Source organism: Herpailurus yagouaroundi, unplaced genomic scaffold, assembly GCF_014898765.1.
Source record: "Herpailurus yagouaroundi ecotype Mexico unplaced genomic scaffold, PumYag 220, whole genome shotgun sequence".
In the NCBI taxonomy this organism is placed as follows: domain Eukaryota; kingdom Metazoa; phylum Chordata; class Mammalia; order Carnivora; family Felidae; genus Herpailurus; species Herpailurus yagouaroundi.
The window spans coordinates 5,438,143-5,466,013 of record NW_024412451.1 but is presented as its reverse complement, the minus strand read 5'-3'; the positions used below and the strand labels follow the sequence as shown (position 1 = coordinate 5,466,013).

Here is a 27,871-nt window from a genome sequence, read left to right as displayed (position 1 = left end):
CTGGCTGCGCTCCGCTTCCTCCCACAATCCCGTGCAAATGCAAAAAAAAAAAAAAAAAAAAAAAGAGAGCGAGAGAGAAAGATACAGAGCGCTAGCACGGCCTGGGGGTGTAGGGCGCAGCGTTTGTACAGAAAGCCAACTCCGCCGCGCGCAGACGCACCCGGGAATGCAATTCAGTTTGATTTTTATTTTTTATTTTTTGCGTTCACTTTTTGTCTCTTTTACAAAAGCATTGTAATTTACGAGAGAAGCACAACTCCAGTCTCCCGGTGCAATGCGAGCCTGACCCCAAAGAGCACACTTGCAAATATGCCCCCCACCCTTTCCCTGGATTGCAGAGCGCCCGTGTGCAAGGAGAGCACACGAAAACATGCGCGTGTGTGTGGCCCGTAGCACTGGAGGGCGATGGCCTTGTCACACCTGCTCACTCACGCGAGTCGGTACACCGGGCCCACGCGCCGGGGTCCGAGTTTCCACGCAAGCCTACCCCCGGGGGGCGGGGCTGCCGGGTACCCCCACCGTCAGGAGAGCGTGGGGGCCCGCGAGTAACCCGGGACGAGGGAACACGTTGGCCGGGGATACGCGTGTATCCGTACTTGGCGGAAACACGTGTGCCAGGGTAGGCCTCGGGCCGGACGACCACTACTCCCACCACTCCTCAAGCTCAGCTACGTGGTTTAAGAGGCCTGGGGGCTCTGGAATCCGCTGTGAATCTGGGGAACACCAGCTCTGAAACAGCTCTTCAGCGAGGCCTCCTGAGGCTGCATGGGGAGGGGCACAATGGGGAGTCAAAGACCCGGCTGTTTTTCCCCCCTCAACGAAGACCACTCCGACCCGCCCGCGGGCGTCTCAGCCAATCGCGGACCCTCTGGGTACAAGACCCACCCTCCTGTAAGGCTCCACACCTACAACGCTGGGCCACGCCCCCAGACAATTGCATAGGACCCCGCCCCCGCGCTCCAAGCCTCGCCCCGGATAATAAGCTCAAAATTCCAAGTCCCGCCCCTGAGCCCACGCCCCTCCTCTCGGAGCATCCTCCCCTCTGAGCCCCACCCCCGGGTAGAAGCCCAGCCCAGTACCTGGTGTAGGGGGGCGGAGGTGCGTCGTGCACCCCAGAGGCCGCCAGCGCCTGCTCGTAGGTGGGGAGACCTGGGGGTGGCGGTGGAGGCAGGGGCGTCGGGGGGCCTACATTGCCCAGGGGACTCAGGGGGTTAATGAGCTCAGCCCTGGGGACAGAAAGTACACTGTTAGCAGGAGAGACCTACAGGATAGAGAGATTTGGGAGGAGGAGGGAAGACCTAGGGACACAGAGACTCTGAGGGTGGAAGGGAGAAAGACCAGAGGAAATGAGGGTCACCTTGAACCTGACCCGCCACACAGAAGAGCACCTCAGAATGAGAGGCGGATGAACACAGGCAGACAGACATCAACTGCTGAGACATACTCATTCACAGACATACATGTGTTCCAGACACAGGGAGAGTCATGGAGAAAAAAAACAGCCCTGCAGAGAGGTAGGCAGACACACACTGATACAGACATAACACAGAGATACACCCAGTCACAAATCTCCCAGTGCCCCTCTTATAATAAACTCTTCCTAAAAACCCCCAGACCCACTATACTTCCAAGACTGACACTCAAGCACCTTTTTAGACACTGCCACTGAGAAACACATGCCTAGACAACTCATAAGGCACACACAAGCATGTGTGACAGCCTGTCACCACGGAAACTGACATGCTGCAGACACCCAGAGACCTTACCGCTAACAGCCTCGCCAGACACGATACACACAGAGTGATAGTCACACATAAATACGGTACCATGAAGACATGCAGCAGATACTGAATGAGCTCCTACTGTGTGCCAGCTACTGAGGATATTGTCAGACAGACAGACACGCAACTGGACATACGCAAGCTCACAGACTGACTTTCCATGTGATAGTCTTCTCAGACCTTTCCTCTGGTGCCCACCTGCCCCAATCCTTGACCCGTCTCCTCCTTCCTCTCCTCCCCCTGCTTTCCAGCCCTCAAACCCCTTCTCTCTGAATCCCCCTTACTCTTGGGGACAGGGCTGCTGGCCTCTACCCTGTCGTCGGCAGTGCAGATACCAAAAGGCTCCCAAGCTGGCCAGGACAATGAGCAGGATGCCCGATGTCAGCCCCACAGCCAGGCCTGCTACATCCACACGTCCACGCCCTGCAGTGCGGAAGGGGAGGGGGGGGTGGCACCATGTCAGGGGCTGTCACCCACCTCAACAACCCAATGCCTTCCCACAGAGGGAGGAGTACAGGCCAAGAAGCAAAGCAGAACTGGGGCCACTTCCTAGGTATGTGACTCCAGGCAACTGAACGTACTCATTTCTATAAGCCTCCATCTGCTGCCCTGTAAAATGGGAATAACTCCTCCCCCACAGGCTGTGAAATTCATTGAGATCAAACACATAAAGGGTCTACGATAACTTCATCCAGGACTGGAAATTATGGCAGCTGTATCCCCGTGGTGACAGAGGCCCCTCCCTGGACACAGTGTGGCTTGAGTCCCTCCTAAACAAAATCCATCTGGGTAGGGAGCTCAGCTGCCCCCACACTGACCATTGCCCGATTTAGCAAATAATAATGTATGATACCCTATTAAATACTAATTTTAGATATACAATGAATAATTTTTTTAGTATAACTATGTCCCATGTAATATTTAGGACACTAGGGGTGCCTGGGTGGCTCGGTCACTTAAACATCTGACTCTTGATTTAGGGTCAGGTCATGATCTCACAGTTCGTCAGTTCAAGTCCCAAATCTGGCTCCACGCTGACAGAGCGTAGCCTGCTTGAAATTCTCTCTCTCTTCTCTCTGCCCACCCCCCCACACACCCCACACTCGCTCTCTCTCTCAAAATAAATAAACTTAAAAATTGTTTTTAAAAAGGGGCATCTGGGTGGCTCAGTCGTTTGAGCGTTTGATTTTGGCTCAGTTCATGATCTCATGGTTTATGGGTTCAAGCCCCATGTCAGGCTCTGTGCTAACAGCTCAGACCCTGGAGCCTGCTTCGGATTCTGTGTCTCCCTCTCTCTCTGCCCCTCCCCTGCTCATGCTCTTTCTCTCAAAAATAAAAAACATTTAAAAATTTTTTAATAAAAAATTTTAAAAAGAACATACTTAGACTAAAAAATTTATTCATGAGCATTTTTTAATGTTTATTTATTTATTTTGAGAGAGAGAGAAAGCATGAACAGGGGAGGGGTAGAGAGAGAGGGACAGAGAGAATCCCAAGCAGGCTCGGAACTGTCAGGGCAGAGCCTGACACGGGACTTGATCGCACAAACTGTGAGATCATGACCTGAGCTGAAATCAAGAGTCCAGTTGGATGTCTTAACCCCTTAACCGACTGAGCAACCCAGGCGTCCCTATTCTTGTGTGTTTAAAATTCAAATTTAACTGATGGGGGTGGGGGTGTCCTGTGTTTTATCTAACAACACTTCCCCTCTGGAACGCAGTCCCTTTACCAACCAGGCCACTGAGGGACGAGACCTCAACTCTGAAGGAAGAGGAGAATCCACGGGAAGGCTTCTGAATTTACCGGGCTATGAAAAATCCATTTATCAATGGGGGAATTTAGGGACCTCCCCCCAGCAACAGATCATTGGGTGTCTAGAACTTGGGGGGACCCTTTGCTAGGACCCTAGGCCTTTAGCAATCCAAGACCATGCTTCTGAGGAGAAACAGGCACACAGGGAGAACTCCAAAGGTCTGTGAGGCCCTCCTCTGTCTTGCTGCTGGGGATATTTCCTGTAGCACTGGGTTGGGAGCTTTCCTCAAACAGTGAATCCCTGGTGGCTTTTAGCCCCCTTAACGAAGAGCTGCGCCCAGAAGGCAGGCCCTCCAGATTCTGATATGTTTCAGGTGGATTCAAGAAGCCACTGGGCCTCGGGGCGCCTGGGTGGTGCAGTTGGTTAAGCGTCCGACTTCAGCCAGGTCACGATCTCGCGGTCCGTGAGTTCGAGCCCTGCGTCAGGCTCTGGGCTGATGGCTCAGAGCCTGGAGCCTGTTTCCGACCCTGCCTCTCTCTCTGCCCTCCCTCTCTCTCTGCCCCTCCCCCATTCATGCTCTGTCTCTCTCTGTCCCAAAAATAAATAAACGTTGAAAAAAAAAAAAAAAAAAAAAGAAGCCACTGGGCCTCACTAGGCCAGCAGCGAGGTAGTTACCTCCCCTAGCAACCAGGCTCCAGTGTGAGGACTCCAGCAGACCCAGGGCTTGTTGCTAAGGGGCATCCACCCTAGCAACCAGGCCACGGGGAGGGGCGGGGCATCTGGTACCGGGAGGGGGTTCCTCCCTGGGCAGTGGGCCTTGGGTCCTGAGCCTGGCTAGGTGTGGTTGCTAGGGAGGCCTCCTTAGTAACCAGGCCAAGGCTGGGATGGGCCCGTGGGGGAGGGGAAGCCAGCCAGGTAGTGAGTGCTGCAGGCTTCCTTGGTCCGGCCTGGCCCGGCCTCGTTGCTAAGGAGCAGTCCCCCCTTAGCAACAAGACTGCAGCCATGGTGGGGCCTTAGAACTCACAGGAAGGGTTGGGGGTGGGCGGACTGGGCAGGTGAGGATGCACAGGCTTACAATGCCCAGCCTGCCTTGGCCAGGCCCTGTTGCTAGGGAGCAGTCCCCCTAGCAACCAAGCTGCAAAAGGGGCCGGGGCTCTGCACTCCAAAGAGGTTAGCACCTCTGAGCCTGAAGCCTGACAGGCCCCTGGGCTGTCACCCCTCTCTCCACCCGCACTTCCTCCTTCCTAAGGACAGGAGGCCTCCTCCAGATAAGTGTGGTAGGTTCCTCAGGCAGGGGCTCTAGTCTCAAAGGAGGGGACTCTTTTGATAACTACCTCCAGGAACTCAGGGAGCATGGAATTTGCAGGAGGCACATTTGGGGCAGGGGGTGTGGGTTCGGACCTCCACGGGAAGGGGGCTGCCTTAGCTGCCCAGAACAAGAGGGGTCCCCCCCCACACCCCACTCACCTCCTTTGCCATTGTAGATGTAGCTCTCCCAAAAGCGCTCCTTGAAGGGGTAAGAGTAGAGCAGGTGGAAAGACAGCATATCAGCTGGGAGAGTCCATCCCCCCAACCTGCCCGCGCCCCGACTTCTGAGACCCAGGGTAGAGGGAGTTGGGGGCCAGGACATCCCAGGGCCTGGGGAGAGGGGCTCTCACCGTCAGAGTGTTGTCCTCAAAATACTCCCGTGCCTCCTCCCAGGAACACCGCTCCTCACGACACTCCCGTTCCAGGTTCCCTGGTGTGAGAAGCTCCAGGTCCCAGTGATTGGCTCGTGGAATCCGGCTACGGCTTCTTAGAAAGCTCTGGGCTTCTGGGGAGTCCAGGAAGACTTCTGCACCCAAAGAACATGAAACATAGAGAAATGGGGGGCTCCCGGGACTGGGGACATGGAAGAATCTCAACCTCAGGGGATGGGGAGCTATGGAGTGCTCAGGGAGGAGGGGACTGGAGGCAAGGGTTCCTGAGTCAGGGGAAGGTGGAGTCTGCGCCTGGACACGGGCTCTTCCCCCAGACACTCACCTGGGTCTTGGTCCCCACTGGGTGAGGTGTCCAAGCAGGTGGTCAATCCCAGGTACAGAAGCAGCAGAGAGGGGGAGCCCCTCATATTTTACGAACACCTGAAACGGGGCGTGGTGGAGACATCAGGTGCCTCAGCCCCTAGGGAATGGGGCCAGGTCACCCTGACTGGACTCTATGGTCCACAAATTGTAATGATTTGTAATAATAATAGCAGACGCTTACCTAGGCTGTATCCTGGGCCAGGTAGTTCAAGGTAGTTTACCTATATCAACTCCATTTAGTTTTCACAGAAGTGCTGTTCTTATCCCCGTTTTACAGATGAGGAAACTGAGGCACGGAGAGATAAAAGAATTGCCCAAGGTCGTGCAATTTGCAAGATTCAGAAGCAGGATTTGAGTGAAAGCTGTGTGTGCCTCCAGAGACTGGAGCAGGGAGCTTATCTTTTTCTCTACCGGGTCTGCAGCGCCCAGCATGAATTTTGGCACATAGTAGGTGCTCTTAAACATGTCTGTTGGTGATCAAGATTCCTTTCTTCCAGGTAGTTTCCACCTATACTTGCCTCTCCCTGTGCTCATTACCACATCCACCCACGGAGATCAAAGATTACAGGAGAGACCAGAACAGGAGAGGCAAACAGTATATTCTTGGGTCCAGGGGGGGCAAAGGGAGTGGGGGTCCTGGACACCTGGGACTGGGAGACCCAAGCTTCTGAGTCCCAGAGGGGCAGAGAACTGGGGGACCAGGGTCTCCAAGCCAGGCTCTGCCTCCAGGGGACATTCACTTACCTGCCCAGACCTGTGAGCGACTGTCCCCTCTTCTTTAATTGGGGCTTCCTGGGCCAGGCCAGCTAAGGCCAGCTGTGAATGGGGGATAGGGGAGAGGGGAGGGGAGTGAAAGGAGGGGTGCCCCTCTCCCTGTAATCAGACGGATCCCGGTTTCTGGCAGAGGGGCGGGGTTTGTGATTACCTGTCCTGGGCGGGACTCAGGTAAGGGACAAAGTATTTAAAGGGACCTTAGGATGAAGGGCCTAAGGTCCAGAGCCTTGTAGGGACGCCAGGGTTCCCGACACCGACACCGTGGAGGCACTTAGGGGATTGGATATGCACCTCTTCCCTTGTTTGTCCCCTGGGATGGAAGCTTGCCTGGGTGAGCTAGGGAAATAAATGTCTAGGTGTCCAGATGCCTAGATGTCTAGAAACTGGTGGGAAATGTATGCCTTGGTCCCTGGGGGTAGGTGGATGCTGTAGTAAATTCCCGTTTTCTGAGGTGATTTGAAGGACTTTGACTTCCGATTTCTCACTTGCTCTCCTTATAAATTGGAGACAGGGGAGTTGTCCCTTCTCAATTGCCTCTCAACACGCATCAAGAAAAGTGGCTAATATACTTGGGGAAGTGAGCTTCCCGATCTCTAGAGGAAGTGGTTAATCCTTCAATTCAGACTTGCAGAGACGCAAAGCCTGGACATAACCAGTAAATCGTACGCCCTGGGAAATGCCTAGTGTATACTAAGCGTGCTCTATACTCGTGCCAGCGGCACCAACCGGAACCTTCGAGTCACTACTCAGGTTTCCGGAGGGAGCTAGAGGAGAAGGGAGGACTTACCAAGTCGGAAGAGTATCTCGGCAACTAGGGGCAGCTCTACTTCCGGTCCTTTTTCCGGGCGGAAGTGGGCGTAGAGCTGAGGGGAAAACAGCCCTCCTTTCCGGTGTAGGGGCACAGTTGAAGAAGCGACCGAGGGTCGGGGAGTCGTTTGTGAGGTGAGTTCCAGGGGGTGGGGGGAATCGTGTTGCTGCGATCGCTTTCCCGCGGGCTAGACTTCTGGGGTCCTGAGGGAGACACGGACGAGGTTTCGAATTCCCGACTCCCTGTCAATCATTAATAGACGACTCCAGGCGCCTCATGTCTGAAGCTGAACTACATCTCCCGGCATCCCCGGGAGGTAGCCAGGTCTCCACCCGGCACTTCTTAAGTGTTGGTATTCCACCATAGAGGGCATGGGCCGGGGGTCCCAGGGGAAGGAGGAGACTGGGACTCTTGGGAGAGTCTAAGGAGTGGGACTTGAGGAAGAAGGACCCCCTTTCCTGGCCTCAGTTTCCCATCTGTGACCGGGAGGGCGGAGGAGATTGTGCAGTCGCCCGCCGCTGTCTTCTCTGCATTTTTTTCTTTTCTTTTTTTTTTTTTTTTTTGACAACTCCTTCCTTCTCAGAGTTGGTGGAGGCTTTAACCTTTTCCTCTGGGGAGGTCTGGGGTCAGGCCGACCTGGGTTCTCATCCCGATGGTGCTGTTGAGTCGGTGTGAACTTGGGCTTCGAAGGGTTTTACTTTAATGTTTTATTGTGAAAATGTTCAAACTCACAGAGAATAATGTAAGAATCCCTATCGCCTATGGGGCGCTTGGGTGGCTCAGTCGGTTGAGCATCCGACTTTGGCTCAGGTCATGATCTTGGGGTTTGTGAGTTCAGGCCCCCTGTCGGACTCTCTGCTGACCGCTCGGAGCCTGGAACCTGCTTCAGATTCTGTGATAACGCTGCTGAGAATATTTGTGAGAATTTTTGTGTGGACGTGTTTTCATTTCTGTCGGAAGCAGCATTGCTGAATCAAATGGTAACTCTACCTTTAGGCTTTTGAGAAACTGCCAGACTTTTCCACAGTCGCTGCCCCAGCCTCCATTCCCACTCAGTGTGTAAGGGTTCCAGTTTCTTGACACTTGTTATGATCTGACTTTTCGGTTGTCATCCTCCTAGTGGGTTTGAACTGGTATCTCACTCTGGTTTTTTATGGCATTACTTAAAGTTTTATTAGGGCGCCTGGGTGGTCCAGTCGGTTAGGCGCGTCAGACTTCAGCTCAGGTCATGATCTTGCGGTCTGTGGGTTCGAGCCCCGCATCGGGCTCTGTGCTGATGGCTCAGAGCCTGGAGCCTGCTTCAGATTGTGTGTCTTCCTCTCTCTCTGCCCCTCTCCCCTCCTCTCAAAAAATAAACATTAAAAAATAATAATAATAAAATAAAAAGTAAAGTTTTATTTCTTTATTTAGAGAGAGTGCACCCATGAATGGAGGAGGGGGACAGACAGAATCCCAGGCAGGCTCTATGCTGTCTGTGGGGCTCGATCTCATGAGTCATGAGATCATGACCTGAGCGAAAACCAAGAGTCTGATGCTCAACCGACTGTGCCACCCAGGCACCCCTATTTAGTTTTAAAGATTTTTAAAATATAATTTTCTAATGTCTATTTTTTGAGAAAGAGATAGAGAAACAGAGTGCGAGTGAGGGAGGGGCAGAGAGAGAAGGAGACACAGAATCCGAAGCAGGCTCCAGGCTCTGAGCTGTCAGCACGGAACTCACGAACTGCAGGATCATGACCTGAGCCGAAGTCTGACCCTTAACCAACTGAGCCACCAAGGCACCCCTGAAAGATTTTGTTTTTAAGTAATTGCTCTACACGCAACATGGGGCTCAAGCTTACAACCCTGAGATCAAGAGTCACATGCTCTATGGACTGAGCCAGCCAGGCGCCCCCTCACCCCACCCCTTGCCTATTTTTAAATTGGGTCACTCATCTTTTTATTATTGAGTTATAAGTCTTTCGTATATTCTAGATGTTATTCCTTGATTCGATATATGATTTGCAACCCCCACTTGTGTTTGTACAGCCTGCAAACTAAGAACGGTTGTAACATTTTTAAAAAGTTAGACAAAATCAGGGGCGCCTGGGTGGCGCAGTCGGTTGAGCGTCCGACTTCAGCCAGGTCACGATCTCGCGGTCCGTGAGTTCGAGCCCCGCGTCGGGCTCTGGGCTGATGGCTCGGAGCCTGGAGCCTGTTTCTGATTCTGTGTCTCCCTCTCTCTCTCTGCCCCTCCCCCGTTCATGCTCTGTCTCTCTCTGTCCCAAAAATAAATAAACGTTGACAAAAAAAAATTAAAAAAAAAAAAAAAGTTAGACAAAAATCAAAAGAAATGATATTTTGTGACCCATGGCAATTTATGTGATTCAGATGTCCGTGTCCACAAGGAAACTTTTATTGGAACACAGCCATGCACGTTCATGTCCGTGGTGTCCATGGCTGCTCTTGCCATAGGAGAGCCGAGCTGAGTAGTTGTGACAGGGGCCCAATGGGCCACGAAGTCAAAAATCTTTTTTTTTTTTTTTTAATGTTTATTTATTTTGGAGAGAGACAAAGAGCACGAGTCGGGGAGGGGCAGAGAGAGAAGGAGACACAGGATCCGAAGCAGGCTTCAAGCCATCGGCCCAGAGCCCGACCCCGGGCTCGAACTCACGAACCGTGAGATCATGACCTGAGCCGAAGTCCGACGCTCCACCGACTGAGCCACCCAGGCGCCCCAAAGTCCAAAATCTTTACTATCCTGACCCTTTTTGGTTGATCCCTGCCACGTTCCTTATGTTGAAGCCCTCGCCAGCAATATGACTATTTCAGAGATTGTCTGTGATGGACAAAATGAAGGTTACGTGAGATCGTGGGAGTGGAGTCCTACCGCATGGGGTTGGTGTTGTTAGGACAGGAGGAGATGCCAGAGAGCACGCTCTCTGCCCTGTGAGGACACAGCAAGAAGGCGGCCAGCTATCCGGGAGCCAGGAAGAGAGAGTCCTCACTAGAAGCTGACCATGCTAGCACCGTGATCTTGGACTTCCAGCCTCCAGAACCATAAATATCTCCACAAATAAATGTCTGTTGTCTAAGCCACATTCCAGTAGATGGAATTTTGTTCTGGCAGCCCTAGCTGACTGATGCAGATAGGAAGAGCCAAACCTGCACTGTAAAGTTACATTTTTATCCTTTCTGATAACGGGTATTGGCACCCTGCGAATATACAGTTCCCTTCAGTCTTTCCCTTAAGGGCATCCCTCAGCAATCATTGCCTCGTCAACTGTGTCGTCAGGGGATGCAAAATGATTTTCCACTTCTTTTATTTATCTTTTCTTTTTTTTTTAACGTTTATTCATTTTTGAGAGACAGAGAGAGACAGAGCATGAGTGGGGGAGGGGCAGAGAGAGAGGGAGACACAGAATCCAAAGCAGGCTCCGGGCTCTGAGCTGTCAGCACAGAGCCCGACGCGGGGCTCAAACCCACAAACCACGAGATCATGACCTGAGCTGAAGTTGGACGCTCAACCAACGGAGCCACCCAGGCGCCCCTAAAATATTTTTTTAATGTTTATTTATTTTTGAGAGAGAGTACAATCAGGGGAGGGGCAGAGGGAGAGGGAGACACAGAATCTAAAGCGGGCTCTAGACTCTTAGCTGTCAGCACAGAGCCCGATGTGGGGCTTGAACCCACAAACTGCAAGATCTTAACCGCAGCCAAAGTCAGATGCTTAACCAACTGAGCCACCCAGGCGCCCCTGCATCAGCCATTATTAATAGAGAATCTCTGGGGGTGCCTGGCTGGCTCAGTCGGAGGGGTGTGTGATTCTTGATCTTAGGGCTGTGAGTTCGAGCCCCATGTTGGGCGTAGAGATTACTTAAATAAATAAAAACTTGAAAAAAACAGAGAATCTCAGATGCTCACTTTTGCTTTTAGCGAACTCTCTCGGTACTGCTTACACCCCGTCCTAAGTCTGTGATTTCCTTGAGTGTAATTAGCTCCTTGGTTTCCTTTAACACAGAAGCCTTCATACCCCTGGAATGGCCTGGCACACACCTTTTAGGGAGAGGGGTGTGTGGCATTCTCTAGGTTCTCAAAGGGATCTCTGACCCCACCAAAAGGTTAAGAGCCACGGGTTTTAGAGTTCAGAAAACCAACTGCAGAAAAAGACGGCAGGGAGTCGGTAATTTGAACGCCAGCCAGAACCATTAGCGTGTTAATGGTATTGTGGTCATGGTTTTTAAAAGTCCCATCGCAGCGCTGTGCCCTGTGCCCTCCGAGCCCTAGCTGCTAGTCCCAAGAGGCCGTGCAGCACTTTACTAAGTGGCTAGTTTGACTTGAGGGACTGAATTTTTCTCGGTTCTTTCATTTTAATTCATTTGAATAGAAACGCCAACACTAGACCGAGTTATCGGAAACCTTGTAAGCGTGTTCGGAACAGAGGCGGTATGTGAATGTACCTTGGCAGCCGTAAATCACAAAACCTAAATAGAGGTCAAGTATCTCCAGTGAAAGTTTCGCGTGTGAATTGAAATGTGTTGAAAGAGTAAAGCATAGTCCAGATCTTGAAGGCTTTGTACAAAAAAAAGGGGGGGGGGGGGAAAGGGGTGGCCTGTGTCCTCAGACTGTCACCCTCTTGGGAGGACTGACAGTTGTCACGTGGTTAAGGGGGCAGCTCCGCAGCCTGCTTGCCTGGGTTCCCCTTCCCAGCTAGGGGATGCCCGAGCCTGTTTCCTCCCCCGGAAGTGGGGCGTGATGATAAGCAGGAGATAGGATTTTGGAATTTCTCTGAAATACTAGCGACAGCAGATGGCAGTAGTTCTGTTCTCTGTTTTGAACTTGGCCCTAATGAGGAGACCATACAGCCGCGGTGGGTCCTGCCACGGCCGCCCACCAGCCCGTTAGCCCGTGGCCAGCAGCTCTTAAACTTTTTGGTCTCCGTGTCGTAAAAGTCATCCAGGACTCCAGAGAACTTTTGTTTATGTGAGTTCTATCGATTCATATTTGCTGTACCAGAAAATTAAACCTGATGTGAAAAAAGGTTTTTATGGGCGCCTAAGTGGCTCAGTCGGTAAAGCGTCCGACTCTTGGTTTCAGCTCAGGGCATGATCTCACGGTTCATGGGTTCGAGCCCCGCATCGGGCTCCGTACTGACAGTGTGGAGCCTGCCTGGGATTTTTCTCTCTCCCTCTCTGTCTGCCCCTTCTTCACTCTCTCTTTTTTCTCTCTCTCTGTCTAAATAAACTTTAAAAAAGGAAAAGGTTTAGGGCGCCTGGGCGGCTCAGTCGGTTAAGCGGCTGACTTTGGCTCAGGTCATGATCTCGCGGTCCGTGAGTTCGAGCCCCGCATCGGGCTCTGTGCTGACAGCTCAGAGCCTGGAGCCTGTTTCGGATTCTGTGTCTCCCTCTCTCTGACCCTCCCCTGTTCATGCTCTGTCTCTCTCTGTCTCAAAAATAAATAAATGTTAAAAAAAAAAAAGAAAGAAAAAGGTTTTTATTGAGCAGTAATTCACATAACACAAAATTCATCCATTTAAAGTGATATATACACTATTTTGTGCAATCACCACCACTTATCATTCTAGAACATTTTCATCACCCCAAAAAGAAACCAGAAAGTCACTCCTCACTTCCCCTCCTCCCATCCTGTGGTAACCACCATTCTGCTTTCTGTCTCCATGGATTTGCCTGTTCTGGACATTTCTTATATGTGGAACCCTACGATACATGGCCTTTGTGCCAGCTTCCTTTCTCTTAGCATAATAAAACGTTATTTAAAAATCGGCTCCACACCCACTGTGGGGCTTGAATTCAGGACCCTGAGATTAAGAGTCACATGCTCCACCAACTGAGCCAGCCAGGCGCCCCTAAAATATTTTTAAAACCCAAGGATGCAGAAGCATACATTCAGTTTGCGGTGGGAGCAATGACATCCTCACGTGTCACGCTGTCTCTGGAAAACTCCACTGTGCACTTGTGAGGGAACGAGAGTAACAAAGGCAAACACATGTTAGTATTATTATGGAAATAGCTTATGGACCCCCTGAAGGTATCTTAGGAACCCCTCTAGGATCCCCGGATCTTACTTTGAGAACCGCTGCCCTAGGCAATGGCTTCACTTCTAAGAATCCTTTTGCCCATCTGAAAAATGGTCATGGGCCAGACTTTATTTATTTATTTATTTATTATTTTTTTTAATGTTTATTTATTTTTGAGACAGAGACAGAGCATGAACGGGGGAGGGGCAGAGAGAGAGGGAGACAGAATGGGAAGCAGGCTCCAGGCTCTGAGCCATCAGCCCAGAGCCCGACGCAGGGCTCGAACTCCCGGACCGCGAGATCGTGACCCGGGCCGAAGTCGGACGCTTAACCGACTGAGCCACCCAGGCGCCCCATGGGCCAGACTTTAGAGAGTGGTTGAGGTTGGACAATCAATGAGATGGGGGCACAGAGAGTTGGCGTGGGGTCAGGGATCTAGCAGTGTTCTGTGGGACTGTTCCATTATCACCTGGCCAAGTTAAAAGAGACAAAAAAAAAAAAAAAAATAGGTTGCCTCTGTAATTGCTCCTTTTACTCTTGGAGGGAAAATGTCTCCGGCCATGGCCATGAAGGCAAAGAGTGTAGAAACCCCTGTCATTGGCCACAAGACAAGCAGCTGTGTGCCAAATCCCACAGAGGGTCAAGGCAGTTGACAACTAAGAATAGAGTAGGGAATTTGGCCATGAGGAGGTCAATGCGACCTTCATGAGTCGCAGTTGGGGGGGCTGGGGCTGAAGCCAGAGGGTGGGGGGAGGAGTGCCTGGCAGGTGAGCGAGGGAAGACAGCAGGTGCTGGATGTTTGCTCAAAAGCTTGGGGGTGAGGGGAAGTTGGAGGAGGGCCATGGGTCAAGTTGGGGTGTTTCACCAAGGTTAGCTGTCGCAAGCAGCGCAGTGGCCACCACTGGGGTGAAATGGTTTGTGTCTTGACTGGGGTGGCAGTCACAAGGGCATACATCTCTGTCAACACGCATCAGATCTATGTCCATACACCGAAGAACAAAAATCAGCCTCTGAGAGGAAATCGCCAGTAGGGGGAGAGCGAGATCCATAGGTCGGAGAGGGAGAGAGTTTTGTGGTTCAAGTTCTGAATGTGAAAGACAAGAGTCTGAAGGCGACCAGAAGAGGGGAATACAGACAAAGTTACTTTTTGCAGTTTGGGAGTCCTTGGCTGTGTCCCCCCGCCCCCGGCTCCACCCCAGCCTTCTGGACCTTTCTCACAACCAGAGAGCCGGAGAGAATATTTCCTGAACACCGCCTGTGTGCCAGGTTCTGAGCAGGACTCATTCAGCTGTCACAGAAATCCAGTCCCGGCAATGAGATCCCATGGTTGTCCCAGGGATGATTAACTTTTTGCCAAATTAAACCAAGGCTCAGAGAAAGGAAATGGCCAACCTAGGGTCACAACAGCCAGTGCGGGGCCAACCCTGGACTCAAGCCCAGGCTGAAGGTCATCTTGCCCAATCCTTGATCCCTATAGCCTGCAACCCCCTCCTGTAGCTCCAGCCCCTGATTAGTCCCCACCGACACATGGGCAACCACTCTGATATGCAGAACACATACGCTCTTGTTTGTAAGTATTCTTTAATACGCACTATCTTGGGGCACCTGGGTGGCTCAGTGTGGTGGTTAAGCATTCAACTCTCGATTTCCACTCAGGTCATGATCTCACGGTTCGTGAGTTTGAACCCCATGTTAAGTTCCGAGCTGACAGTGCAGAGCCTGCTTTGGATTCTCTCTCTCTCCCTTTCTCTGTGCCCTTCCCATGCGCCCTCTTTCTCTCTTTCTCTCTCAAAAATAAGTAAAACAATAAAATGTACTATCTTGCACACACGTAGATTGGTAGTAATCCTGTTTTATTTATTTATTTTTTTTTATTTTTTTTTCAACGTTTATTTATTTTTGGGACAGAGAGAGACAGAGCATGAACGGGGGAGGGGCAGAGAGAGAGGGAGACACAGAATCGGAAACAGGCTCCAGGCTCTGAGCCATCAGCCCAGAGCCTGACGCGGGGCTCGAACTCACGGACCGCGAGATCATGACCTGGCTGAAGTCGGACGCTTAACCAACTGTGCCACCCAGGCGCCCCAATCCTGTTTTATTTTTTACATTTTATGTATTTTATTATTTTAGAGTGTGTGCACATGAACAGGGGAGAGGGGCAGAGGGGGAGAGAAAGAGAATCTTAAGCAGGCTCTACCCTCAGCACAGTGTCCAACTCAGGGCTCGATCCCACGACCCCAGGAACGTGACCTGATCCGAAATCAAGAATCAGATGCTCAACTGGCTGAGCTACCCAGGTGCCCCTTACTTTTTTTTTTTTTTCTTATTTTTTATACCCAGTAATAAGTATTTTTCTTATTTTTTATACCCAGTGTTAAGATCCACCTGTGACACCTTGCATGTATCTAGCGGATTGCATCTCACTGCTGGGTGGTCTCCAGGATGGGCTGTCACCACCCATTCTCCCAGGGAGGGACATCAGGTGCCTTTGACTCCCCTCTGGTATAAATAACACTGCTGTGGACATCCTTGGGCATGCTCCTTGTGGGTGTCTCTGAGAATGTCTTTGGGGCCCATCACCCACGGTGCAGAATCACCTATGCTTACCTTGCTAAAGTGCCACCAGCCTGTGTTCCAGGAGGCTGGCCCTGTCCGCTCTCCCCGCTGCATTGCCTTAAGGGTCCTGAAACCGATCATGTGTCCTCACCAAGCCCTGGTCTTACCCAGCTTTTTGAAGTTTCGCCTGTCAGCCTGATGATGATAGGTATGAAGTGCTATCTCACTGTGGTTTTCACTGAAGAGAGCTGGATTATCTCTCCATACGCTCGTTAGTCTTTGAGCTGCTTCTGTAAGTTGCCTTTTCACATCCTTTGCTCATTTTCCTGTCAGGGTGGCTGTTTTTTTTTTTTTTTCTTGTTGATTTGCCAGAGCCCCATGTACAGTCAGTTCCGCTAGAACACCTGTTTTGAAAATGTAGGGGCGCCTGGGTGGCTCGGTCGGTTAAGCGGCTGACTTCGGCTCAGGTCATGATCTCACGGTCCGTGAGTTCGAGCCCCGCATCGGGCTCTGTGCTGACAGCTCAGAGCCTGGAGCCTGTTTCGGATTCTGTGTCTCCCTCTCTCTCTGCTCCTCCCCTGTTCATGCTCTGTCTCTCTCTGTCTCAAAAATAAACAAACGTTAAAAAAAAAAAAGAAAGAAAAGAAAATGTGAATTCCGGGGCACCCGGCTGACTCAGTCAGTTAAGCATCCAACTTCGGCTCGGGTCATGAGCTCACGGTTCGTGAGTTCGAGCCCCGCATCGGGCTCCGTGCTGACAGTGCAGAGCCTGCTTGAGATTCTGTCTCTCTGCCCCTCCTGACTCATGCTTTCTCTCTCTCTCTCTCTCAAAATAAATGAATAAGCTTAAAAAGAAAGAAAGAAAATGTGAATTTATCCTGGTGCAATCGATCACGTTTGGAAACAATTGGACCATAGTGCAGATTTCCCCTTTGCTTACATGTGCTTTCACCCACCCAGGCGAGAGGGGGGTGAACCCCCCAAAACCGCACTCCACTGCAGTGAGCCTGTAGGCATACACCGAGCACACACATGCATACATAACCCCAAACAGAACATCTCTGAGGCCCCTCACTTCGCCACGTCTGTAGGTAAGGAGCCCCACGCATCCTCATCTGCTGCCAGAACCTCTCGATTTCAGAGAACCCTCCGTCCACCGCCTCAGAATAACTCACAGGGTGCACGCCTTCCGATGCATGGTTCCACAAGCAGAGTGTAGGTCACTTGCCAAAGTGAAATGCTGTCTTTCTTTTTGCAGTCTGTGAGTACTTCCTAACCAGTCGACGCATGTGAGACTGTCCTCCGCTGACCCACCCCCTGTTTTCCCATTGGCAAGGCCAGGGGCAGGTCGGCTCCGAGGGCCTGTCCTCCCTGGGGCCTCCCTCCACCACAGCCCTGCAACTGTCCCCTCCTCCTCCCCCCAGGATGACCCGGCACGGCAAGAACTGCACGGCAGGGGCCGTCTATACCTACCACGAGAAGAAGAAGGACACAGGTACTGGGTTTGGAAGGGGGCACAGTTGTATCTCAAAGGCACCATCCCACTTTGCACCTCCGGCTGTGTCTTCTGGGCATGTCTCTTTCCCCCCCACCCCACCCGCCGACCGATGGTCATGACACTAAGAGTAACAGCCCACGCGATCCCGTGCCCCTGCAGTGGGCGCTTGTGGGCGTGAACTCATCTGACACTCCCAGCTCCCCACTGCGGAAGGAATCACTGCTGTCGTAGCCATATTCCAGAGGCAGAAACTGAGGCCCAGAGAGGGCCAGGCCCTTGAGTCTGGGCTGAGGGGAGTCAGGCGTGAGCCTCTCTACCTGGCTACTTCGGTGACAGCCTGTCACTTACCCTCTGGATTGACGCCTTCCTGAGGGTTATGCCCCGCCCCCAATGCACACACACACACAGCCTGAGCTCTTGACTGCCTGTCTCTCGGAGTCCCGCCCCACCCCCCCCCCCCCACCACATGCAAGTTCTCTCTGTGCCTTTCTCTTGGGGTTTCGCAAGGGGCACCTCTCCTGTCCCTCCATCCCTCTGCCTCTGTCTGTCCCCAGCGGCCTCAGGCTATGGGACCCAGAACATTCGACTGAGCCGGGATGCTGTCAAGGACTTTGACTGCTGCTGCCTCTCTCTGCAGCCCTGCCACGACCCTGTCGTCACGTGAGCTGGGGAACTGCACTGGGGGGTGTGGGGAACTGCCTGCACAGCCAGGGCGCCCTGGGCAAACCCCTTAACCCCTCAAGAGCCTCAGTGTGCTCATCTGAGACATGGGCATGATCCTAACGTGTTCCCCAGGGATGTGGAAAAGAATACATCCGTAACAGAGGGTAGGGCCCTTGGATCATTGCCTGGCACATAATAATAGCTTATGTGTGGAGCATTTACCATTCCCCACCTTGTGGTCCAGCAGAGGCCTCGGTGAGATAATGGGTACAAGGTGCTTAGTCCAGTGACTAAATATGGGCTCACTTTACAGGTCTGTTTTACAGACATAGTGACGAGAGCAGACTGTGGCTCGGGGTCCCTGAGGCCACCTGCAGGTTCAGTGATTCATTGGAAGAACTCGCAACTCAGAAAGGTGGTTAAGAGTCAGTGACGGCTTATTACGGTACAAAGATGGAGATTAAGTCAGTAAGGGGAGAAGGCACGTGGGGCCGAGCCCAGGAGGGACCAGGATCGAGCCTCCAGTTGTCCTCTCCTAATAGAGTCACACAGACAGCGCTAGTCTCCCAACAACGACATGTGACAGCAGGCAGACATGGGCGCCGCCCACCGGGGGAAACTCACGGGAGCCCCAGCGTCCAGGGATTTTACTGGAGGCTGGTAACTCAGGCATGGCGTGACTTTGGTCTCCAGGCCCTCCAGAGGTCTAACCTCATACCACATGGCCCAGCCACCTCCCCCACCAGGTGAACTAAGACACTTTTATCAGGCAGCACATTCCAAGGGCTCAGAGGCTCCCTCCTGGGAGCTGGTTCAAGGGCCGGGTCCTTTGGAACGTGTAGGGTTTGGAGAACGCGGCCCGCTGAGCTAGCCCTTTATTGCACAAGATTTTCCCTACAAGGCAAAGCCAGGAGAGTGAAAATGGCGTGGTCACTCAGAGAGCTGTGCTAGGCACCGCGTGACCTGCCGCCTGGAAGATGCTTCGTGCGTGCCCAGGGCAGGGAGCCTATGGCTTCCCATCCCGTCCTGTCCTTACAGCCCGGATGGTTACCTGTACGAGCGTGAGGCGATCCTGGAGTACATTTTGCACCAGAAGAAGGAGATCGCCCGGCAGATGAAGGTGATGGGGATGGGGGCACGGGCGGGCGGCTTTGATCCCGAGCACACAGAGCCTCTCTGACCTTCTTGTCTAAGCTCCTTTTCTCTCTGAGCCTTTGCCTATGCTGTTCCCTCTGCTTGGCGCACTGTCCCATCCCGCTTCTCCTGGTTAGCTCCTTCTCCTTCTCCAGATTTCCTCCCAGGCATCGCCTCCTCTGACCTCCTGCTAGTCCAGGGCCTCCCGGGTCTGGGCCCGCCCCCCCCCCCCCCACCACCTCTTGACACTTATGGTTGTGACTCAGCCTGTGGCTGACATGTGCCCACTCCCGCCACTAGATGGCAGGCCCCAGGGGCAGGGAACAGATCTTTTGCCCACCCCATGGCCCTAGGTTCTCTGTGAACACTTGGTAAATTGACTGATGTCACCTCATCTCCCTGGGCCTCGGTTGCACTGCCTCTGAAATGGGCTGACGGGACCAAATCAGAGGGCACTGCAGGGCATGTGGGAGATGCTCACAGATCAGAATTCTCGAGGCATTTACTTGGAGCCATGCCCACTTTCCACAGCTGAACTCATTTTGTGGGTAGGAGGGACCCCGTTTATCGCCGTGTTTGAGGCGCAGCTGGTCGATCTCCCTCCTTTTCTTGCCAGGCTTCCTAGAGCTCCAGAAACACTGAGGGTTAGATTCTTTGTTTTTGTTTTTGTTTTTAATGTTTATGTATTTTTGAGAGAGAGAGGCAGAGTCTGAGCACGAGCAGGAGAGCAGCAGAGAGAGAGAGTGGGAGACACAGAATCTAAAGCAGGCTCTAGGCTTCAAGCTCAGCACAGAGCCCGACACGGAGCTCAAACCCATGAGCCGTGAGATTATGACCTGAGCCAAAGTTGGACACTTCACCGACTGAGCCACCTAGGCACCCTATTTTTTTCTTTTTTTTAAGTTTATTTATTTATTTATTTAGAGAGAAAAATTCAGGGGGGGGTGGGGAGGGGCAGAGAGAGAAGGAGAAAGAATCCCAAGCAGGTTCCTCACTGTCATTGCAGAGCCTGACATGGGGCTTGAACTCATGAACCCAAACCTGGGAGATCATGACCTGAGCTGAAATCAAGAGTCAGATACTGAGGCGCCTGGGTGGCTCAGTCGGTTGAGCGTCCGACTTCAGCTCAGGTCATGATCTCACGCCCTGTGAGTTCGAGCCCCGCATCGGGCTCTGTGCTGACAGCTCAGAGCCTGGAGCCTGCTTCAGATTCTGTGTCTTCCTCTCTCTCTGCCCCTCCCCTGTTCACGCTCGCTCTCTCTCTCTCTCTCTCTCTCTCTGTCAAAAATAAACATTAAAAAAAAAAAAAAAAAGAATCAGATACTTAACCCACAGAGCCACCCAGGCGCCCCAAGGGTTAGATTCTTGTTGAGCCTTTTGTCTTGAGTAAGTGGCTTTCCCTGTGCCTATACCCTCTGCGTGGCTTAGTGGCCGCCTGGGTGCTCCCTCATCAGGGTGACCATGCCAGAGGTCCTCCCGAGCACCAGTTCCCCTCCATCTTCTCCTCATGCAGCTGGGTGGCCCGGGGCAGTCCTAGAACCCAGCACTGTGTCCCTGTGTCTCCACACACCCGTACCACCTGCACACTTAGGGTTCTGTGAGCGTTCATTGCTTCTTAACCCTCCTGGAGCTTGCCTCGAGGGCAGGACAGGATCTACAGTACCTACCCTGTAAAATCAATATAATATGGCCCACGGGCACATGAATCGAGCACTTGCTCTGTGCCGAAAATCTCCCGCGTAACCCAGTGAACCTCCGCGGTCAGTCGCCATTGTTAGCCTGTTTTACAAATGAAGAAACTGAGGCCAAGAGGAGTCACAGCACTTACTGGAGGCCACAGAGCTCCTCGGTGACAGAGGCAAGGTTTAAGCTCTGGCCATCTGTCCCCTGCCAAGCTGCTGACCACCCTGCTGCCTAGGAACAAAGAGGCCACAGAGTCCCAAACCAGCTAAATGGGAAATGACCTAAGTGCCCTGCAGTGGGGGAAGGGACGAGCAAAGGCAGCGGAGCCACGCCATAGATTACAACATCCACGGGTTAAAGATTCACACCCTGTCGCTTCAGCATCCGACCGCGGCTCAGGTCGTGGGTTCGAGCCCTGTGTTGGACTCCACCGACAGTACACAGCCTGCTTGGGATTCTCTCTCCCTCTCCCACTTGGGCATGCGCCCACGCTCTCTCTCTCTCCCTCTCTCTCTCTCTCTCTCTCAAAATATACTTTAAATAACTTAAAAAGACTCACACTCAGGCAGTTACCGGCCTCTACTAACTGCCGCTGCCAGGACCGTCCCCTGTGGAGGCCTCGGTTTACCCGTCTGTGAAATGGGAAGAGCCACCCTCAAACGCCACAACGCACGGGAAGGTGCCGAGCCCACTTCTTTCTCGCTGCCCACAGGCCTACGAGAAGCAGCGGGGTGCCCGGCGTGAGGAACAGAAAGAGCTGCAGCGGGCGGCGGCGCAGGACCAGGTGCGGGGCTTCCTGGAGAAGGAGGCAGCCATCGTGAGCCGACCCCTCAACCCCTTCACGCCCAAGGCCACCCCTGAGACCGGTCCAGGTGAGGGGGAGCGGACTTGCCGGGGAGCGCGGGTCCCACAGGCCCGGGTGCCTCCCTGGGTGCGGCATCCGGGCCCCTCTCCCTCCCGCAGATGATGCCCGCCCCGGGGCCAGTGCAGGCCCCACGGGCAAGGACAAGGACAAAGCACTGCCCAGCTTCTGGATCCCGTCGCTGACCCCCGAGGCCAAGGCCACCAAGCTGGAGAAGCCTGTGAGCATCCCCAGCACCCTGTGCCCACTTGGCACAGAGGACCCGAGTCCCCCAGTGTCCCCAGCGCCTCCTTCCCTGCCCGGGACCTCCATCCTCCCTCCACCTGGCCCCAGCCCGGCCTGTTGACCGGCCCCGCCCCCCCCCCCCCCCCCCGTCCTGCACAGTCGCGCACCGTGACCTGCCCCATGTCTGGGAAGCCGCTGCGCATGTCTGACCTGACACCCGTGCGCTTCACGCCGCTGGACAGCTCCGTGGACCGCGTGGGGCTCATCACACGCAGTGAGCGCTACGTGTGCGCCGTGACCCGCGACAGCCTGAGCAACGCCACGCCTTGCGCTGTGCTGAGGCCCTCGTGAGTCGCCCGGGGAGGATGACCTGGGGACCTGCAGGACCGGGCCGGGTCGGGCAGTGTGGCTGTCCCTCGTCCGAGCGGGGCCTCTCTGATCGGTGTCTCCTACCCTCACTCTCACCGAAGTGGGGCCGTGGTCACCCTGGAGTGCGTGGAGAAGTTGATTCGCAAAGACATGGTAGACCCCGTGAATGGGGAGAAGCTGACGGACCGGGACATCATCGTGCTGCAGCGGGTGAGCGGTGACCCGCCTCCCCAGGACCCCGCCCCCTGTCCTCTCCCTATGCCCAACCCCGCCCTGCCTCCTCCACTCCCCACCCCCGCCTTCCTAAGCTGGGGTCCTGCCTCACCTTGCGGGCTTAGGATCCCCCCCCCAACAGGCCCTGCAGCCCGACCTGCCTCCACCTTGGCCTTGTCCCCACCTCCCCAGGGCGGCACCGGCTTCGCGGGCTCCGGAGTGAAGCTGCAGGCTGAGAAGTCCAGGCCGGTGATGCAGGCCTGAGTGCACAGGAGACCAAATAAACAGGCTTGGACTCACTGGCCCTTGTGGTGCCTTCCTTGGCCTCGCGGGAGCCCTGGGGCCACACGGGGAGCCCTCCAGCGTGCGCCTGCTGCAGTGCCCCAGTGTGAAGGCGTGGGCTAAAATTACCTTTAAGGTGGTCTGACGTTAAGAGTAAAATCCGAACTGAGCCCACACGCCCGGCGTTAAAACTGGGCAAGAGCGGCCAGAGGTCAAGGTCCCAGCTGCGACCGTAGGCAGGCGCCGCTTTGACAGGCCAAGTAGAAATCCCACCGCATCTTTTTGAGTCCTGCCAAATTCGAAGCCCGCGAGATGTCCAGGAAAGCCTCTCTCCCAAGTAAAGGGTGGTGAGACGCCCAAAGGAAACAATGCAGTGAGAGCAGCCGGCACCCAGTCAGGAGCCCTCCTCCCTGACCCTTGACTGCCGGAAGGCCAAGAGCAAGAAGAAACCCTCGTCCAAGGACGCCAGAGGCCGGGGGCTGCACAGTACCGGGCAGGCAGGTGTGGAGAGCCGAGGGTGCAGGGGGGAGGAGGCCGCAGAGGGTGGGGCCTGGTGCACCTGCCTGGAGTCAGCTTACGGAGGAGCACAGGGGCAGGTCTTAGAGCTCTGTGGGGTTTTTCTCCCCGTTTTTTAAATTTAGTTTTTAGGGGCGCCTGGGTGGCTCAGTCGGTTAAGCGTCCGACTTCAGCCAGGTCACGATCTCGCGGTCCGTGAGTTCGAGCCCCGTGTCGGGCTCTGGGCTGATGGCTCAGAGCCTGGAGCCTGCTTCCAATTCTGTGTCTCCCTCTCTCTCTGCCCCTCCCCCGTTCATGCTCTGTCTCAAAAATAAACGTTAAAAAATTTTTTTAAAAATAAAATAAATTTAGTTTTTAATGTTTATGTTTGAGAGAGAGAGAGAGAGCGTGCAGCGGTGGGGTGAGGGGGGCAGGGCAAAGAGAGAGAGACACACACACAGAATCAGAAGCAGGCTCCAGGCTCTGAGCTGTCAGCACAGAGTCAAACCCAGGGCTCGAACCCATGAACCGGGAGATCATGACCTGACCCGAAGTCGCAGGCTTAACCGACTGAGCCACCCAAGCGCCCCTAGAGCTTTGTTTTCAATGACCATCGACTCATAAAAGCACCCGTGGGCAGTGTGCAAAGTAGAGCATATAGTCAAGCAAAGATCAACGTCCCCGCCCTGAGGGACACCTAGGTTCTGTCTTCTAGGGCTTTCTCCACGTGTGCACACGAGTTGGCTCAACCAGCATGACATCTCAGGGCACGTGCTGTTCCGTTCAGCAAACAGTCTCTGCCTTTTCACTTCTGTAAAAAGTTTTCATCGAATGCCCAAACCCGACTCAAAGGACCGGGAAGTGCCCTTCGGTGCTCTTTGGTGAAGACCCTGTCTGGTGTCTGCAGGGGAAGGTTTTTGTAGGAGGGGGGTGTATCATCCTTGCACCCTGGGGAGCCCCCCCCAAACCCAGCATTTTCTCCCCCAGAGCCTTCTAGGACCTCCCTTTGATCCCTAGACCCCAGAACCTGGAAACTGGCCCAGTTGCCACTGACACTCAAGGGCAGGCCTTGCCATCTGGGCTTGTCGATCTATGGTCCTCTTGCTTCTGGGCCACAGTCCTGGGGGAGGGACGCTTGTACCCATTTCACAGAACAGCCCACTGACCCTGAGAAGATGCTCTTGCCCAAAGTCACACTGCTCAAGGCTGTAGCAGAAGTCAGGTTCACTTAGAAGCCAGCCGCCTCCAGAGACCTCCCCACCTGCAGCCCTGCCCTTCCTCCCATCCTCTGTACCTTTCTTCCCCCAGGTATCTCCACATTGTCACCCCACGAATCTCCCCCCCCCCCCTTAGCGAGCTCCCAGCCAACCCCTTTCTACCTAGAGCATTTCAAGCCACCCCTCGGTCCCTAAACACCCCCAATCTTCAGCCTGGTTTTTTTTTTTTTAAGTTTTATTTATTATTTTGAGCGAGAGAGCAGGGGAGGGGCCGAGCAAGAGGGAGAGAGAGGATCCCAAGGAGGCTCCATACTCTTGAACCGCGAGATCATGACCTGACCCGAAGTGGGACACCCAACCGACTGGGCCACCCAGGTGCCCCATCAGCCTCTTTTTTTTTTTTTTTTTTTAAGTTTATGTATTCATTTTGAGAGAGGGGTGGGGAGGGGCAGAGAGAGAGGGAATCCCAAGCAAGCTCCGCACCCGCCATCAGCTCAGAGCCCAACGAGGGGCTAGAACTCACGAACTGTGGGATCATGACCTGAGCCGAAACCCAGAGCCAGACGCTTAACCAACCGAGCCACCCAGGCGCCCCTCAGCCTCTTTCTTAATCGCCCACAACCACCCCTGGGACCTTCCAGTTTTCTCTCCGCCTCCTCAGGGACTCCAGTCTTGTTCACACGTGTTCAGGCCAGCCCTGCCACCACCGATCAAAGCTTCCAGGATTCCCAGCCTTGCACCTGTATTTCCACAAGGGGCCTAAATCCCCCTGATCCACGGGCCCTTCGAGACCCCCTTTGCGGAGAGGCAGGAGGGTGCAGGTCAAGGTCCGTCCAAGAAAGTAGTTTCCTTTGAGGTTTCAAAGGGGACAGGGAGCGGAAGCAAGGGCCTCCTGGCAGCTTGAGCCGCAGCAGTGGAAGGGAGAGGAGGAGGTGCCTTTTCTCAGCAGAGGGCCCTTAGGCGCCGCTTGGGAAGTTGAGAGCAAGAAAGAGGCCAGGGGAAGGGGGGTGGGGGTGGCTGCAGTGGCTCCGGCCTCAGCTGGCCTGCAGAGGGCACTGGCAGGCACTTGGTAATTCTTAAGGCTTTTAGTTGTACGTATCTTTAAATGTCTATTTATTTATTTTGAGAGCGAGAGCAGGGGAAGGGCAGAGAGAGGAACACAGAATCCCCAGCCGACGCCACCCTGTCAGCACACAGCCCAACTCGGGTCTCGATCCCACGAACCGCGAGACCATGACCGGAGTCCATGACCATGACCTGCAGTTCTTCAGGCTTTTAAACAGGGAGATTTATTCTGGAAAGGAAAACTATATAGACGGGGGCAATTCCTTGGTTGTCCAGGGAGGGAGCGGGATGGGCTAGGAAGGAGTGGATAGCAGGAGGCTTGGGGGAGGGGCAACGGGAGGGGTATCTTGATTGTGGGGGTGGTTGCATGACTGACTCATCAGAATTCATAGATTTGTAACCAAACAGCGGACTTTATGGGAGTTAAAAGTCAAATTTAAAAACTAAAAAAATAAGTGGGGGGGGTGCCTGGGTGGCTCAGTCAGTTAAGCATCTGGCTCTTGATTTCAGCTCAGGTTGTAATCTCACGGTTTGTGGGTCCCCAGCCCCCAGTCGGGCTCTGTGCTGACAGTGCAGAACCTGCTTGGGACTCTCTCCTCCCTCTTTCTCTGCCCCTATCCTGCTTGCCCTCTCTCTCTTGCTGTCTCTCTTTCTTAAAAAGAAAGAAAGAGAAAGAAAGAAAGAGAAAGAAGAAAGAAAGAAAGAACTTAAAAAAAAAATCAACTTAATGATTCCACTCCTAGGTATATAACCCAAGGAGACTGAAAGTCTGTCCGTGCAAAAACTTCCACATGAATGATCCTAGCGGCACTAATCGTGTTAGCCGAAAAGTGGAAACAAGCCAAATGTCTTTCAAGTGCTGAATGGATACTCAAAACATGCTATAGTCATCCAGTGAAATATCATTCAGCCATAAAAATGATGAAGTACGGTACCTGCTACAACGTGGATGAACTTGGAAAACCAGTACGCCGGGCAGCTGGCTGGCTTCAGTCAGAAGAGTGCGAGAGACTCTTGATCTCGGGGTCGTGAGTTCAAGCCCCAAGTTGGGTGTAGAGATTACTAAATAAATAAAAACAACAACACAGTATGCTAAGTGAAAAGCCAGCCATACAAGGCCACATGATGTATGATCCCTCTTATATAAAAAGTCCATAATAGGCAAATCTTTTAATTTCTTGGAAAATTTTTAATGTTTATTTATCTTAGAGAGTGCGAGTGGGGGGCACAGAGAGAGAGAGGGAGACACAGAATCCGAAGCAAGCTCCAGGCTCTGAGCTGTAAGCACAGAGCCCGACGCGGGGCTCGAACTTGTGAACCGCGAGATCATGACCTGAGCTGAAATCTGAGCCCCCCAGGCGCCCCAGAAATGAACTTTTTTTTTTTAACCACACTGGTAGGCAAGGAAACAGCGATAATTTGGCAATATCTAGTAAGAGCTAAAGATGCCAACTCCACGATCCCACAATCTCCACTGACCCATACACCCCACAGAGGCACAAACATGCTCAAAAAAACGTGAACTAGGGGGCAGCCCATCAGTTAAGCATCCCAGTTCAGTTCAGGTCACCATCTCACGGTTTGGTTCGTGAGTTCGAAGCCTGCATTGGACTCTCTTCTGTTGGCGCAGAGCCCACATCAGATCCTCTGTCCCCTCTTTGCCCCCCTCAAAAAGAAAGAAAGAAAGAAAGAAAGAAAGAAAGAGAGAGAGAGAGAGAGAAAGAAAGAAAGAAAGAAAGAAAGAAAGAAAGAAAGAAAGAGAGAAAGAAAGAAAGAAAAGGAAAGGAAAAGAAAACCCAAACTAGAATGTTCCCAGTACAGGGTGCCTGGCTGGCTCAGTCAGAAGAGCACAGGACTCTTGATCTTCGGGTCGTGAGTTCCAGCTCCACACTGGGTGTAGAGATTACTTAAGTAAATAAATCTTAAGGGGCACCTGGGTGGCTCAGTCGGTTGAGTGACCGACTTAGGCTCAGGTCATGATCTCACAGTTTGTGGTGAGTTCGAGCCCCACGTCGGGCTCTGTGCTGACAGCTCAGAACCTGAAGCCGGCTTCAGATTCTGTGTCTCCCTCTCTCTGTGCCCCTCCACTGCTCATGCTCTGTGTCTCTCTCTCAATAATAAATAAATAAATATAAATAAAATAAAATAAATAAATAATAAATAAATAAATAAAATTAAAAACAAACAAACAAACAAACTGAAAACAGCCTAAATGTTGGTCAGTGGAGAACTGGTTAAATCTTCGTGGACTGAACTGAAATGGTCTTCAAAATATATTCTGAATTAACTCAATAAAAAATAAATTATAAAAACTTAAGATCGGAGCGTTCTGATTCAAAAAATTGTTAAGTGGAACAAGAAAGGTAAAAAACATTGTGAGTCATCTGCCCTTCTTTCTATTAAAAAGAAAAACA

General features: G+C 52.9%; 2 protein-coding genes and 1 long non-coding RNA gene across 6 annotated transcripts; 1 reads left to right on the top strand and 2 right to left on the bottom strand.

Moving 5' to 3' along the window:
- Nucleotides 1-167: 167 nt before the first annotated feature.
- Nucleotides 168-6,750, bottom strand: PRRG2 (proline rich and Gla domain 2). Of its 2 annotated transcripts, XM_040457761.1 has the most exons (8): nucleotides 6,342-6,667; nucleotides 5,779-5,883; nucleotides 5,557-5,654; nucleotides 5,193-5,368; nucleotides 5,002-5,041; nucleotides 2,066-2,204; nucleotides 1,080-1,226; nucleotides 168-761 (listed from the first exon to the last, which is right to left on the bottom strand). In XM_040457761.1, exons 3-8 carry the CDS (start codon nucleotides 5,639-5,641, stop codon nucleotides 743-745), a joined length of 606 nt encoding a protein of 201 aa, XP_040313695.1. In that variant the 5' UTR covers nucleotides 5,642-5,654; nucleotides 5,779-5,883; nucleotides 6,342-6,667; the 3' UTR covers nucleotides 168-742. The 2 variants fall into 2 exon arrangements, with proteins under 2 accessions (XP_040313695.1, XP_040313696.1); XM_040457762.1 differs by lacking the exon at nucleotides 5,779-5,883 and having other exon boundaries at nucleotides 6,342-6,750.
- A 451-nt stretch (nucleotides 6,751-7,201) lies between these two features.
- Nucleotides 7,202-22,698, top strand: NOSIP (nitric oxide synthase interacting protein). 3 transcript variants are annotated; one of them, XM_040457756.1, is made up of 9 exons: nucleotides 7,202-7,313; nucleotides 17,176-17,246; nucleotides 17,804-17,909; nucleotides 18,951-19,032; nucleotides 21,442-21,601; nucleotides 21,693-21,811; nucleotides 21,976-22,163; nucleotides 22,287-22,395; nucleotides 22,591-22,698. In XM_040457756.1, exons 2-9 carry the CDS (start codon nucleotides 17,177-17,179, stop codon nucleotides 22,660-22,662), a joined length of 906 nt encoding a protein of 301 aa, XP_040313690.1. In that variant the 5' UTR covers nucleotides 7,202-7,313; nucleotide 17,176; the 3' UTR covers nucleotides 22,663-22,698. The 3 variants fall into 3 exon arrangements, with proteins under 3 accessions (XP_040313690.1, XP_040313691.1, XP_040313694.1); XM_040457757.1 differs by lacking the exon at nucleotides 7,202-7,313 and adding an exon at nucleotides 15,890-15,959; XM_040457760.1 differs by lacking the exon at nucleotides 7,202-7,313 and adding an exon at nucleotides 16,022-16,043.
- On the bottom strand, nucleotides 12,631-26,709 carry LOC121018784 (uncharacterized). The gene is made up of 2 exons (XR_005785321.1): nucleotides 26,393-26,709; nucleotides 12,631-13,130 (listed from the first exon to the last, which is right to left on the bottom strand). It is a non-coding gene; the product is annotated as an uncharacterized LOC121018784 (long non-coding RNA).
- Between the last annotated feature and the right edge of the window lie 1,162 nt (nucleotides 26,710-27,871).

Bases quoted from the DNA above. Each gene is read 5' to 3' on its own strand.
- NOSIP (XM_040457756.1), top strand. From the start codon at position 17,177: ATGACCCGGCACGGCAAGAACTGCACGGCAGGGGCCGTCTATACCTAC. The intron at 17,247-17,803 runs GTACTGGGTTTG...GTCTGTCCCCAG, and splicing joins CGAGAAGAAGAAGGACACAG to CGGCCTCAGGCTATGGGACC. The intron at 22,164-22,286 runs GTGAGTCGCCCG...CTCTCACCGAAG, and splicing joins TGCGCTGTGCTGAGGCCCTC to TGGGGCCGTGGTCACCCTGG.
- PRRG2 (XM_040457762.1), bottom strand. From the start codon at position 5,641: ATGAGGGGCTCCCCCTCTCTGCTGCTTCTGTACCTGGGATTGACCACC. The intron at 5,369-5,556 runs GTGAGTGTCTGG...CTTTGGGTGCAG, and splicing joins CAGTGGGGACCAAGACCCAG to AAGTCTTCCTGGACTCCCCA. The intron at 1,227-2,065 runs GTAAGGGGGATT...TTCTGTCCCCAG, and splicing joins CAGCAGCCCTGTCCCCAAGA to GGCTGAGCTCATTAACCCCC.